Source organism: Mytilus californianus, unplaced genomic scaffold (assembly GCF_021869535.1).
Source record: "Mytilus californianus isolate M0D057914Y unplaced genomic scaffold, xbMytCali1.0.p SCAF_1, whole genome shotgun sequence".
NCBI classification, from domain to species: domain Eukaryota; kingdom Metazoa; phylum Mollusca; class Bivalvia; order Mytilida; family Mytilidae; genus Mytilus; species Mytilus californianus.
The window spans coordinates 50063720-50080158 of NW_026262581.1; the positions used below are offsets into that span (position 1 = coordinate 50063720).

The 16439-nt window shown below is 32.5% G+C and overlaps 1 protein-coding gene across 1 annotated transcript in view; it reads right to left on the reverse strand.

Annotated features, from left to right (window-relative positions):
* Nucleotides 1-2820: 2820 nt before the first annotated feature.
* LOC127720587 (PR domain zinc finger protein 12-like) overlaps nt 2821-16439 on the reverse strand; it is a 449743-nt gene continuing 436124 nt past the window's right edge. The window contains exons 3-5 of the mRNA XM_052227259.1: nt 7605-8088; nt 5851-6036; nt 2821-3447 (exon numbers count right to left, since the gene is read on the reverse strand). Of these exons, the coding sequence (XP_052083219.1) occupies nt 3305-3447; nt 5851-6036; nt 7605-8088 (813 nt within the window). The 3' untranslated portion in view covers nt 2821-3304. The remainder of the gene's footprint in view (nt 3448-5850; nt 6037-7604; nt 8089-16439) is intronic.

Consider the following 16439-nt stretch of genomic DNA (forward strand, 5'->3'; position numbering starts at 1 on the left):
TTTCAGAGGAGAAGATTTTTGTAAAAGTTAACGGAGGACGACCGACGACGGACGACGGACGACGACGACGACGGACGACGGAGACGACGGACGACGGACGACGATGGACGCCAAGTGATGAGAAAAAAGGAGTGTTTCTTATTGTTGTGTGTTTTACTCCTTTCTTGCATGCAGGTACTGATGCTGCATGCATATGTAGAGTTTTTCACCCTCGTGAACTATTAGAGTAAATACGATAGTTCGAAAAATAAATATTTAGATTCAGAATTTCACCACATATGTATTTGATGTAAGGTTCGTTGATTTAGTTGCTTCTAACAAACTTTTGAAGAACACGTAGTTATATATGCATAAGAATAGTTACCTTGACAAGTTATATACCAACAATCAATGTAGTGAATACCCTATGGCCCTAAAGTCCACGAACAAAGTCCTATACAGTGACGTAGAAAAAGTTTAAAATGTTAAATAAGTTTATTGTAGGATAAGAGATGGAAATTTTGTATTTAAGTAATTAAAACTTTACTGAAACAACGATAACAAAAGAAGAATTTTTGTAAGAAGAAAGATAACCCGAAAGTTTTTTTAAGTCATAAGAACTTTCTCCAGAAGTATCTATTGAACGATAGCGACATAAAATGAATGTAAATACTCAGTCAGATAATTCGTGTAAACACCCACGACCTCATGTGAGTTTTTCCAATAAAAAGTGCATAATTAAAACTCTAATTGTGGTTTGAATAATAACAATTTGGTTCAGTATTTTCAAAATCAAAGTGCACGTAGCTATGTTTCTACCCTTGAACTATAATGCCGCGTAGAGTTTTTCTTTTAGGGACTTATGGAATTTTTTTATTCAGATTCAATTGTGCCGTATGTCCTACGTTCAAGATGCTGCAGGTTCAATATATTTACTCATGCAATCGACGATTTAGTAAATGTCGTATCAACATGTGTTATCTTAACTTTTAAACTTTTTATCCTACCTTCATGATTAAGTATCATCTATTTGTACCCTTGAATCTATAACAATACGTTCATGGATAATGAGTCGATAATGTTAAAGTTGGCATAATTATGTAGGTATAATTATTTAAATGCATCGAATATTAACATGCAATCATTACACATGGATAATGACGTGAAAAAAAACTTTCAGAGATTCAGGAATATAGAATATTTACAACATGCATTCCAGAACAAACTATTGTATGTAAGTTTTAATACACTATTATATAATTAAAAATCAACCAAATAGTTACCAAAGAAATTTTTAACTAAACATTCAGCATTAATTTAGAGTTATCCGTCTTTCAACAGTACTAGTATATAACTCACACCAGTATTTTAGAAATGTTGAATAAATAAAATATTTAACAATTTTACTACATTGTATACGGTTCTGCTAAAAAGACAAAAGTTATGACAATGAACTCCAACAACCTAACACCTATTCTTTCAATGATACACCAATTGAGAACTCTGAGGACTTCATTTACCTTGGCAGTGTAATGAGTTAGGACAATGGAGCTGGAAAGGACATCAAAACCAGACTTGCAAAAGCACGGGACAATTTTGCACATCAGCCCATTTGGAAGTCTGTTCCGCCGTATGGTGTTTACATATCTCAGTTGATACGTTATGCTCTTGCATGTTCACACTATACTGACTTCATATACAGGAGTGTGCTCCTTACGCAGAAACTGCTCCAACAGAGTTATGAGGAGGAAAGATTAAAAATGACACTCCGTAAATTTTATGGACACTATCATGAATTGGTTGATCTATACGATGTGTCTGTGTCTAAACTAACTAATGACATTTTTACCACGTCTTAAATTGTGGTTTAACATCTACGTCATCTGTCTGCTAAGTACCAAACGTGACCTATTCCCGAATATGACTGTTATACCGAGTGTAAATTTGCATTGCTATACGACGTGTCTCGGTATTTTGTACATCCAACATTCATGTATTCATTTTTGATGCTTCTGTTATGGTTTCGGTTGGATAATGTGTTATGTCTTATCGTTTGTAGTCCAAATAATCATAAAATTGCCTTTCAATACCATCATTGTCATGAAAATTGTTTGGATTGGTATTGTGAAAATAATTGTATAAAGTTCGAGATTGCATGTTCGTTACGTAAGTGCGTCACTGTTTGTGATTTCCTGTGGTGTCTGTCGTTGGTGGAAGATGTTCGTTGTTGTTCTGCGGTTTTGCATGTTGTGTCGACTATTATATTATGTTTGTGCGTTTCTCTGTGATGAGTGTTCTTGCATGTGTTTGTGCTGTATTTCTGTCACGTAGTGTTGTTGTCATTTTAGCGATATTTTTAACATGGTCATATAAGAGGGAGGTTTGGCTAGCCATAAAACTTGGTTCAACCCACCATTTTTTTAAATGTCCTGTACCAAGTCAGGAATATGGCAGATGTTATCAAATAGTTCGTTTTTATGTATGTTGGCGTTTGTTTCTGTTGCACTTCAGTGTTCCTGTTGTTCCTTTGTTTTCCTCTTAAAGTTGATGAGTTTCCCTCGGTTCTAGTTTGTAACCCGGATTTGTTTTCTCTCAATCGCTTTATGACTTTTGAACACCGGTATACTACTATTGCCTTTATTGAGTAATCGTGTGAATGAAGATGACAGCATTACGTGAAATGCGTCCTATGTTGTCCCCCCTGGTTTCTCTGCTATTTGATTTCATGCGATTCCGATTATGTTTTCTCTTGTATTTATCTGTTTTGTACCTAGACTTATGTTTCATTTGATGTGAGTATTCTGCCTTCACACAAAAAAACTCAACATTTACTGTTCGGTATTTTAGATTATTCCTGTTATGATTTTATTGGATTTTGTGTTAAACTCAATCAAATAGATTTGCAGGTTCTTTTGTGATATAACTTCCACTAGTGCAAAACAAATTTATATGGAGCGTGGCAGAACAGTAACAACACATGTAGACTTTCTATCTTATGATGAAGATATCCCAATTATTCCATTTTGGATGAGTGTATTTACAATATATGTTTCTGTGTAATTGCTCAGGAGTTGACATAACATTTCTCATAAGCCATACTTTACTGGCATTATTATTGTAATTATTTTACTAAATATCAAAACACATAGGTTACCACCTAATGAAACGAACATTTACGTTCGAATACAAATCTCATCATTAAATGTAATATTTCTCGAAACACCACCTCGGAAAACTTCAATTGCGGCTGTAAACGCCGTTATGTACCACCAAGTGCAGAAATGACACTATTGTCTATTTAAATATAGTATGCTAAACGTATTTATTAGCTACAAATGTGCTCTGGAAACTGATCAAAAATTGTGCAACCAAAATGTCCATCCTCATTGCACACACATGTATTTTTCGTATCAACATGTTTGAATTTTTCGGTGGCTTTGAAATATTGTCCTAGATGAAGACAGTAGCCTACAAAACAAAAGTTTTAAAAATCAACAAGAAGTGATTAACATTTTTTGGTAAAAAAATATCTATAAAAATGGTGTTATGATACAACTAGCTTAAAATCTCTGGACTATGGTTACTGCTTATTAAGCTAAGATTAACATATAGATGATGCTATGATCCGTTCATCCTTTTTTGACTCCTCAAAATTCAAGAGTCTATCCTAAATTGAGGTAAAGTGTTGGGCTTTCCAAATATCTTTTCGATTCCTAACATCACTGAAGAGACATTATTTGTCGAAATCCGGATATGGTGTACAAAAACCTTTGCACCTTTTATTTGCAGTATATCATCTTCTCCGCAAGTTTATTGTTTTCTGTTTGGTATTAAGTTTAAAATTAAGCTCCATTTATTACATCGGTGATCCGTTTATTCGGCAATCGCCAATGGCAGTCAGCAGGGTTTAAGAACATTTGTTGTTCGACCTGTTAGTCAAATGCGTTTTGTTAAAATATACTTTTTCACTTTTTTGGTCTTTTGGAAAATGTTGTTTGTGCTGTATTTAGACCCCTCTAACAAGAAATTTGTTTTGCATGCACACGTATAAAAATTGCGGTTTTTATCCAACGCAATCATAGGTTTGAACGTTGTTTTCAATTTAGACTTGTTTATATTTTTTCGTTTGGGCTTGTATTATATTTGCCTTAGGGTTTATATGATCCGTTCATCCTATTTTGACTCCTCAAAATTCAAGAGTCTATCCTAAATTGAGGTAAATAGTTGGGCTTTCCAAATACCTTTTCGATTCCTAACATCACTGAAGAGACATTATTTGTCGAAATCCGGATATGGTGTACAAAAACCTTTGCACCTTTTATTTGCGGTATATCATCTTCTCCGCAAGTTTATTGTTTTCTGTTTAGTATTAAGTTTAAAATTAAGCTCCATTTATTACATCGGTGATCCGTTTATTTGGCAATCGCCAATGGCAGTCAGCAGGGTTTAATAACATTTGTTGTTCGACCTGTTAGTTAAATGCGTTTTGTTAAAATATACTTTTTCACTTTTTTGGTCTTTTGGAAAATGTTGTTTGTGCTGTATTTAGACCCCTCTAACAAGAAATTTGTTTTGCATGCACACGTATAAAAATTGCGGTTTTTATTCAACGCAATCATAGGTTTGAACATTGTTTTCAATTTAGACTTGTATATATATATATATATCTAACATCACTGAAGAGACATTAATTGTTGAAATCCGGATATGGTGTACAAAAAAACTTTGCACCTTTTGTTTGCGGTATATCATCTTTTCCGCAAGTTTATTGTTTTCTGTTTAGTATTAAATTTTTAATTAAGATCCATTTATTACATCGGTGATCCGTTTATTTGGCAATCGCCAATGACAGTCAGCAGGGTTTAAGAACATTTCTTGTTCGACCTGTTAGTCAAATGCGTTTTGTTAAAATATACTTTTTCACTTTTTTGGTCTTTTGGAAAATGTTGTTTGTGCTGTATTTAGACCCGTCTAACAAGAAATTTTTTTTGCATGCACACGTATAAAAATTGCGGTTTTTATCCAACGCAATCATAGGTTTGAACGTTGTTTTCAATTTAGACTAGTATATATATATATATATATAAACAAGTCATATATATATATATACAATATGACCAACATCAGCGTTCAAAAACATGAACTGAACATGGATCTCCGACAGGAAAACAGTCTTGCTAAAAACACGTAAAACCCTGCCATGCTACTAAAACAAGTTGAGTCCAGCTTTAAGTCACAAAGTGAACAAGTAGGAGTTTTGCCTATGAAGCAACGAGCAGCAAATTTTCATATTTTGTACGTTTAAAGATGAAGGTCAGATTTATCCATTTTAAGTACGTACTATTAGTGCACAATTCATGTTTTGGATATATATTTAATCTCTTGCCTACTGTTGAGCTGTTCCAAAAGTTCATATTATTTTGCTATAAAATAGTTACTTTTCTTTTTTTCATTTAGTTTGCTTGATATACTTAAATTGGGGGAAAACAGCAATAAGTGTCGACTTAAGGGACTTAATTAGTAATCTTGATATTGCTGCAAGTCGAAGAGGTACAAGAGCACCATCATTACTGATGACTTATCGGTAATTGTTGTAAGCAGTAAAATAACTACTTCTTAGACAGACTGTTATTTCAAATATACAACTGAAGATTTTTGTTCGTGTATATCCATCTAAGTTCCTTTCTTTAAGAAAATGACGGTTAAGTTGAGTTAAAACATCCAAACTCAGAGATAAGTAACGTGTGCTATTAAACAATTGTCAAAAGCCCTTTTTTGAACTTGATTTACAGGGTGGCATTTATGTGAACCTAACGATAATGACCAACGCCATTGAAGACAAGTACCTTTGATACATAACACAGTACATACCTTCACAACCTTTACAGTCAGGTAGATTTGTGCATGGGTTCTCATTACATTTTCTGTAACGACAAACTTGATAACTGCCATCATTAAAGCAATATTTGTCAAACGTGCCTTCTTTACCTGGTGGTTTGATAAAAGGTGTCTGGTTGAAGAATTTATAGCAATACGTGTACAGTTGATGAACATTTTCTATAAAATAAACCATAATTTTCAGCTTCATTTTATAGTTAAGGCATATGCCACAAAAACGCTCCCTTTCTGTATCCTCGAAAAATTTGCTCTCCCCTACAGATAAAACATATACAAATAAAAAATTAACCGATGATCTGTGATCGCAATTTCCATGCCACAATTCGTGTATTTTATGACATACTTATATGTATAAATGATGTTGAAAAAAAACTCAATTTGCCTACTACAGCCTGCGTCAAAAAGGTTTAACAGTAGTTTAATTGCAACATATACAGAAAGAGTAAGGCTAACTATAGCAATACAACTTTTGATAATGAATGGAAACATCACTTGAATGGTAAAAACATTTAGTAAAATCTAAAAAGATGCAGTGCATGAATAACAATTCAGAAACCCAACTAACAGACAGCCCCGAATGGGTGTAAACTGTTATATATATTATACCAAAAATATTAACCTTGCAATTAGCTAAATTGACCCTATAAATAATGTTCGCGTACACTGTGACTGTATCAACCATGAATTGAATTCCTTGCAAAATTATCAAGATCGATTAAATTCATATCTATATCTATAGAAAAAACATATTGATCCATAAAAATATTAATATAGATACATGTAAAAGTAAATGTAGAATATGCGTCAAAGAAACGACAATCCAACAACACAAAAACTTTGAAAATATGAATAGGTCAATAAGCAATAAACAAATGTGTTCACGAAATGTCAAGCTCCAAATGGTCTGGATTATGTCTGAGTAAACTCAACATAAACAAAGATCTGAAAACCACATCAAATTCCCCAATAAATCAAAAACATTACGATGTAGCTAAAGAGAAACTTTACTTTGACAGCCACATGAACTGGTATTTGTGGTCAGTTGGGGTTTACTGATTTCTTAAAACACCAACCTACCAGCTTTTAATCTCGATCAGAAAAAGAGGGAGTTTTACAAAGAAATACGTGCAAGATTAATCAGCCAACTTCCATTATACCGGTACATCAGGCATAAATCAAAAACAACAATAAATGCTACCATATAAAATAAAAGTCGCAGTTAATAGAGCGTCTTACATCTGATGGTATAAAAATGCCGTCATACACTAGAATCGGCGGACGTACTTCAGAGAAGATTCCATTCAACAATGCCATACACAGTGTAGATGACACGACATGATGCAATGATGAGGGCAGATTTTACAGAATTTCAATTCTAAAAATAAAAGAAACATTTTTGTCTTGTTTAGAGATTGTTTAGTAATATATTCAATATCAAAACTACTAGACGCTATGAATACCAACAATTTCAACAAATACATAATCATTATCTTTGTTTATCAATAGTTAAGGAAAAATGTTCATAAACGTATTTGCTTTTTCAACTAATATTACCGTAACAAGGTGAGTGTGAAATCATATTTCCACAATAAATCCGTATACTGTAATGGAATTTAGAAAAATTTTCAGATTTAGGATTTTTATGATTGGAACACAAGATAATGATTAAAAATTTACTGTTAAATGAACTAAGCTTTTTTTATCAATTTTTTTCTTGCATTACCTACCCGTTATTGTGTTTTCAATAACATATCTAATATCTTCCTCATTAAACCGTTCTTGATAATCTTCAGGTTTTCTCTGTAACCCCAGGTCTTCCCAATAATCGGGTCCATACCAAACAAGTAACTCTGTTCCTGCCGTTATACATTCGTACGTAACGTAAAAAATTTCGTTGTTTAATTGTAAGACATACAAATTTTCCTCGTGTACCGTTCTTGGACAATTAATATATCGTAACCAATTTGAATTGTTTTTGAAGTAACCGTCAACATAATACTTAACAGAATCATCGTCACCGTAAACATTCCATGCATAGGACCAGTTATCAACGGTTTCTGTAATTTCTCCACCATATGGACCAAATCTGGTACCCTTAGGAAACGATCTCTCAGCAAATACGCCATAACCGGCTTCAGGGATTCCAGATGGTCGAATCGACAAGCCAGCAGGTAGCGTAGCCAACGGCCGATTTTCGTTGGTGAGGTTTGTCTGTCAAAACAAACAAAAAATTCTTGTGTCAAACATAGCAGCAATTTTACATTGATCTAGCAATACATATAGGTATAAATTTATATCGAATTAATCTCAAAACCCTCTCTGATCCATACTTGATCTCTTGATTTATGAAATTATTTCCGTCCTGTACCATTGATGACGAGATTCGTGACTTTGAGTTGCCTTTGTATATGTATGCACATGATATATTCTTTTAAAAATGATGCGGGAAATACCAAATGAAAATCAAAATTCATATGTCGAGAAACAACAGACAAAAAAAATTACGAAAACGAAACAAAAATGAAAACAACTCCATTCATAATTAACACTTCAAAATGAGCTAACATATATTAAATATTACATTGTACATATAAGGTGTTATAAATTGTATTCAGTAAGTCCTGTTTTATTTATTTTCCAATATCTTTATGTTTTCAATATCTGGAAACACATATTTTGAAGCTGACAATTCACATATATTCAACAAAATTTAAATACTTGAACTTTTAATAGGACCATTTTTATTGATTTGAAAAACGTAAAACTCCTTTTTGTTTTTAAACCTGATATCTATGATGAGTTTTTCTATAAACCAACCTATTAACATATGTTTTTTCATGAACCTTATATGTTTTGCTAGTCCTAGAATTAGTCGTAAGACTTTCAGGTGAAGTTTACGTGTTCTTTGCTATGGATTTTGCTACATTTGAAAGATATATATCTAATATGTTTATATAATTTTTTTCTGAAAAAAAACCTCACCTCCGCATTGTTCACAATAAACATGTCTTTACTGAAGGTGAGTCCTCTCCCATCACATTCTTCACACACTACAATAAGATTATATTTTGAAATATGAGCTGACATATGGGGTCTACATCCTGAACATATTTTTGTCATCACCAGGACATCTTTATAAAATGAACGTACTTAATGAGTCAACAAAAGAAAAACATCTCACAGTTGATTGTACAGTTCAAACATCTTTTAAGGCCACTATCTATTTGATCAAGTTATTTCCACAAATTCCAAGGAATTCCAAAGTCAATTAGCTTAATTTGCAGTCAAATATGGTTAACCGTTTCAAACGACCTCTTGTTGTCATGAAAAGTCTCTTTTTTAGAACTATACTAGTATTTCTCTCTTTGAGTGATGCAGTTTCTTATAGATTAAAGAGGGGTAAATACTACTAACATGACAAAAGGTACTTCTAATATGCCTTTTGTTGAGTATTCGAGAAAAAATATAGTCATTCATTGAATTGTTTAGTTTATTTTCTCCAGTTATTTTCGAACACTTTTGATATACAAGGTATAAAGATCTACCACGGTAAAATTCGATATCATACTCTGAATCTTTAAGTGCGCCTTAACAACGGAATTACTACACCAATTTTTCAAGTAGCAGGTGTAACACGCTGATCAAAAATTAATTCAAAAAGTTTGCACAAATATTACAACAGTAATTTCCCGCCGTATTTAAGATGTTCGCAGGATATTCCATTGAGCAGTAACGTTTACCCGTTTGGCAGGTTCATAACAAATTTCGTTCCGTTGATTTATAACGTTTGATTTTGTCAGTTTTTATGAACTCCCCCTTTATGAATTTACCTTCAAGTTCGGTATTTTTGTTATTTTTTTTTTCTACTAGTATATTTTTTTCTTCAAAATGAACTTATCCAATTAATCATTATCACATTGATTGCGAATAAATTTTTAATTTTTAATGACGATTTTAGCTTCATTATACTGGGCAATTTGGGCGATTGCTTCAAAAAAGATTTGCAAAATCTGAACAAATGCTTGGGACTATTTATAAGTTTGTTGTTCAATCAACATCAATAATGTTCCTTGGTCGTCGACTTACTGATTAATTATAGACCATGCTAAGCTTTGATCTACGTCGCTAGATTTTCCATTGTCCTTAGACATGTCGACTACATACTCTTGATATGCGCGAATTAAAACAATTCTTGGAGTTTTTATATGTCTAATACGACGCATACTCTGTTCCAAGCGGTTGATGGTCACTGATCCATGCATTGCGACGTAGAATCATGAAATCATGCATTTCAATTACTATATATGATCTATAATTGTTGAATAAGGACCATTTTCATAGCTCTTAAAAAGTGTGTATAGATTTGTTTACAAAAGTCTGTGTGTTTAATGAAATCAAGATTAACTCGTCTTAAACTCTTTGCAAAAGTTTGCTGCAATCGCCTTGAACAACACTGACACGTGGTCTTCGAACTGTCGCATTTAGATCACCACAAAACATGGCATTGTCTGTTCGTGCGGCAAAGAAACATATTCTTAAAACAATTCATCGGAGAGAGCTGTAGTGTGTTAGTATCCACAGAGGAAGATACTTCCGAAGCCTTTACAGTTCCAATGTGTAGCGCACACCGTTTTCTTCTCTTGAAGAAACTATCGCAGGCTATTATGCGCGATTGAGGCTCTCCTGATTCCGCTGATAAAATAATAATCGCCTCGATTTCTTATTCTACCATAAATATTTGTATTTCCCCAATTAACACCATAATGGCGTCATTTTTAAACGTAAAAAATTATTTCTCGAAGTACGAGGTCTTCTGGTGATTTTTCTGTTCCTTTATTTTTATTTTTGATAAGTCTTCTTTTAACATGTTCTGACTGAAGCATATCATTTGAGTTTAAAGTCTTGTAACTCACATTTGAAATCGAACACGTTTGCAATGTGTATCAAAAAGAGAGGCGAAATTTACCAAAGGGACATTCAAACTCATAAGTCGAAAATAAACTGACAACGTCATGGCTAAAATAGAAAAAGACAGACAGACAACAGTACACAAAACACAACATAGAAAACTAAAGACTGAGCAACACGAAACCCACCAAAAAACAATCTCTGAATATCATTGCTTATTGTATGCGTATGTACCGATGAACTCAGCTGGCCTTGAAAAGTCGGTTTGGTTGATATCTAAACTGAATTTTCAGTTGATTGATTTTGCAGATATTCCCACTATTGGTGCTTAAAACTTAAGAAGGTTCACATTGAATTTTTTTTTTCATGAAGATAAGCTTTTATGGTGTCTGCAAAAGTTTATCGTCATGAGATTTACGGTTGTTTTCGACATTGACTTTTTTCCTCAGCACGGACACAGATTTACTAGATCAGGCTACGAAAGTTTCGAGATGTTCATATGCCTGAGCAATGTCCCTTAACTTTTTATTGACAAGATCGACTTTGGCTTTGAGTGTGCCTACACCAGTCAGTCTTTGATATGTAATGATAATAACACACAACGAATCGTTTTGACATCTTGTCTTAAATCTTTGATTAAGGCTTTCAAAGGAGTTATGAACTTGACATGTTGTTGTTGACATTGCTCTAAATCAGCCACTGAATTTGCTATGTCATTGTCTATGCGCGATTTTTTTGTAACATCGGCATTTGAGTTCGATTTCTCATCTTAGCGATTTTCGACACCGTTTAGATGCTCTTTTAACAGGAATTTATTTCAAAGAATTTTTCAATCTCTAATTATGTTTTTTAATACTTTGTAATCTATGTGTATGATTTGTAGTATATTATACAATTTTGTATGGTTTTCACATATTGTTGTTACAGCTTTGTAAAAATATGTACGATCGTGTACGTATTCCGCCTGTAAGGTGATCATCGTCAAATAACGGTAAAAATGTCAATATGAAGTTCACCACGCTTGGAAAATCATTTGTATTTGAAGTTTTCGTTAATATGGTTAACTTGTGTACCTAAAACTGCGAGCTATACGGACAGCGAATCTCAATCTTTCGTACGTCGTTCAAGTCTGCGTTTAAAGTTGCTTCTTACATATGAAATTACAATTTTTACAGCCATGAAAAATTCAGTTCTCTGTATTTTCATTGGTCATTTCCAGTAGTTTCAAAATAAAAGTATCTTTCGGTTGAAACAATCTAGACATTGTAATATATATGTTACAGTGTTGTAATCGTTTGGTCCAGATCACTGCGTGACAGAACACAGGAAATAGTTAGACAATGGTTGAGACTGGTTAGGGTAAAAGGCAGGGCTGTCAAAATTGTCACAATTTAATGACGAAACTAGTTGTAAAGCTGCCAATGTTTGCAACTCAATTTTAATTATAATGTTCTGTTTCTAATTTTGTATTTTCACCTTTAGCTTACATTGAATTGTAAATAAATTGAGTATCACTACTCACTTATTCCGATAAACAAAGTCTTGTTTGGTAAAGACAATGTTTTAAGGTCAACATGTGTATTTGTTTGGGATAATGTATGTTTTGTTATGTATATTTATAGTTAACAATGTGTTGACACACAAACTGATATCATATTAAAGTTAACCATGTTGTTTTTCATTCATATATTAGTTAGTAAACATGTCAACATGCGAGTACTCTCGGATCTGTACTTGGTTTCTTTTTGCTGTGGTGATGTATAAGTACACTGCCACGTCCACTCTGTGTTTTTGTTAGAAGTATTTCTGCTTTGTATCGATCTGATGACTTAAGCCCTTTTCAACTGATTTTTATAATTTATTCTTATGTTGTACTGTTACACCACTGTCCCATGATGGGGGAGGATTGGCGCGCCTTCAAACTAGTTTAACCCCGCCACATTCTGTATATGCTTGTCCCAAGTCAGGAGCCTGTAATTCAGTGGTTGTCGTTTGTTGCTGTTTTTCATATTTGTTTTTCGTTCATTATTTTGTACATAAATCAGGCCGTTAGTTTTCTCGTTTGAATTGTTTTACATTTGTCATTTCGGGGCCTTTTATGGCTGACTATGCGGTATGGGTTTTACTCACTGTTGATAGTCGAACGGTTGTAATTTGGTCTCTTGTTGAGAGTTGTCTCATTGGCAATCATACCACATCTTCTTATTTTCATATGATTTGAAAAGGGAGATAATATAAGAAAAACGACGACACACTTTACCGTTCGATCTGTGTGTACCACTACACATGTTATTCATTCAGTACTTTCCAAGTGAAATTTACTATTAGCTCGTTTTATAGACATCCAGGTAAAGACGACGAAATGATACCATTTAAAAAAATACCCAGTCCAACCAACCATGGAAGTATTATATTGATAATATAATACTTCCATGAACCAACTAAATAGCATAAGATAAACTATTGATATATATATACTAAAAAATACAACTACTTACGTCATATACATGTAGTTGCTAAAACTACATGATGCTGCATACCAAAATATTGAAATATAGTATACCATAAACGTATATATACTAAATATATATATACTAAAACTTTTTTTGAAACAGTGTACAGAACTATACAACAAAATGTATACACACACACTCATGTATATATTCAATATATGCCTGTCCAAAATCAGGAGCCCGTAAATCAGTGGTTGTCGTTGTTTGCTGTTTGTCATTTTTTATTTTTCGTTTATTGTTTTTTCATAAATTAGGACGGTTGTTTTTTGTATTTTGTAATGTGCGGGGCATTTATATCGGACTATAGAGCTAGTTTTGCCCATTATTGAAGGCTGAACGGTGACATATAGTTGCTTAAATCCGTTCATTTGTGTTTGATATTTGTCTCGTTGGTACATCATCATCATCATCATATCACATCTCATCATTTTTATGTTCATCATAGTTTATCATGTTTTACACACAAATATTCTTACCTGTCGGAGAAGAAATTATATAAAATCCGAATAGGATATACATCAACATTTTGACATAAAATCATTTAAAATCCCTTTCAATGAATAATACATGCAGTTTTTTCCAACAGCTGTTTTGCGAAAGATGTAGAGCGTTACAGTACTATGTTCTTTATTTTATCATAATAATATTTTACAAGGATTTGCATTAACTGTCTTTATCATTAAAAAACGACGATTTTGTGTGAAAAACATATTTGTATAAATATTTCAAATAGCATATCACACCCTTCTCACCCTACACGCGCAAAAAAATAAAAAAAAATTCATGTCGGGGCCTTTTATAGCTGACTTTATTGTATGAGTTTTGAGGAACCCTGAGGGTTCACGCATAGTTCACGCATATTTATTGGTGACTTTTTTTAACATGATAATGTTAATATTGGTAATAATTTATTCCTTATATAACGAATTTAAACGATGGGGTAATCAAAAGATTAGAATCCTTTTTCCACTATTTGGGGAAAAGTATTTTGTGTATTCCATTTTATTGGGCAAAGAATATTTTGAACGACGCATGTGCTTTATATTACCTTAGGCAAAAATGTGTCGGAAAAAAACCAGATGGTTTTAACAAATAAAAAAAAAATTCCGTTATGAAATTACTCAAGCATAGATATTTTCATTTTCTACAAGCCATTCTTCTGAATTTAAAAATAATATCACAAGTAATGGTTCCATACAATGTTTCATTTTCATAATAATCCCCAAAATGTACCTTATCTTTATTATTTTCTGACATAAGAATGTACTCCGAGCAAAGTGTTGTATTTACTTGCTGCAATTAATTTTCATGTACGCCTAAGGTACATTTTCTGTTGTTGTGAATGTTAACTTACATTAATTCACTATATGAATAATTTTTTATCATATCCTGTTAAAAATCCTTACTTAAAAGTCATATAAAAAGTGTTTCATGTAATTATGATTTTATCGAAATTATTGAACCAATATATGCATAAATATTAAACTAAGTATTCGATGCACGTTTTTGTTACATTTATTTCGAATCTTGAAAGTATTATCGACAAATAATATTTCATTCAGTGATTGTTGATTGCAAGCTAATCAACATCAGAGTTTGTTGCAGTAGTTTACCGGATCGTGATATTGATAAACAATCAACACAAAGCGCATGTGCCTCACATGAAAAAATAAGTGAATTGATAGAGCCATGATATTTTTTTTTTGTATTTTCCATGCGTTCACAATTGTTATATAAAGTTTTCCTTTACAGTTGTAAATTGATTTGGTGTATTGAATTTGTTCTTTATGAACCATTAACTACTATTGACCTCCCCTTGCAGTTGCTATATGCGGTAGCCGAAGTTCTGACGAGAGGTCTCGTATTTAAATTCACTTCATACGGGAAAATATCAGCGAATTAGAGTACGGGAAGACAATAATTCAATAGCAGCACATTTGTGAAGATTTTGATAATATAAATGATTTCATTTTACAGTAAAGTTGACGTATGGGTATTTTATAGTGAAGCTAAGCCATTCAAGTATATAAAACATAGTCAACTTTTCTTAAACTTGAAGTTTCATATGACTTTAACTGAGGGTTTAAAAAATCTACAAAAGACTGCACAAATGGAATATAAATAAGTCGACAATTTAAAATATTTCTGCCATGTTGAGTCAATATATATATTTGATAACTGGAGATATATTTTTTTTATCAGATAAAATATGATATAAAAAGTATTGTTTCAATTCACAGTTCATCTAGTTTTATGATTTATATTTTTCTGTGCAGTCATGTGTTATGTTAAATCAAAGAAATGTTTTTAAATTTTGAATTAAAGTTTAAAAGTTAGAGTTCAAATTTCAGTAAATTATAGGCCAAAAAAAGGCATTTATCGTACTCTGTACTTTACGATTTATGTGCGCAACGTAACCGTTACGTTGGCGCAAATAAACAATGACTTTGCGAAAACGTAGTCAGAACTCTGTTCAGTAACGACAACCAACATTCTGTTGTAAGTAATGCTATGTACTTTTTTTATACAAATGCATTTATTTTGGTTTAAGACGCCCTTAGATGCAAAATTTGACAGTAACTGAAATCTGACGGTAACTGGCCCTCGACCAGTATCCCAATACATTCTTTGAAGTTTGTTTAAAAATATTTTCTTTTTTCAACTCCGATATCAAAATTCCCAGGATTGATGCAGATTTCACCCTCATGATAAATTCTGTAATTTTAATAATTGGGGTCGTCATTGAAGTACATTTTATACTATATATTGGCATTTAGTAGATATTATTATATTCTTTAGAATATTTTACCTTTCCAAAAGCACTTTAGTATAGCTATCATTTATCAATAACATGTTCCAAACAAATGCTTTTGTGTTGATTGTCAATGTTTTGCATTCAACAATGCAAACCAAAAGAACTGTTTACAGTAAACAAGAAATGTCAGGTACAGAATGGTCCATACTGCCTTTATTTACAATCACTATATTTGAAACTGCTATGCTTTTTATAAAGGATTGAACAGTAGTTTACCAATGTTATTTTCAAAATCTAAACATTTCGAAAGGATGTGGTATGATCAAAATAGTTCAAATTACCGAAATAATTATGCTTGTGTATGATAATATATTCTGGTTACTTGA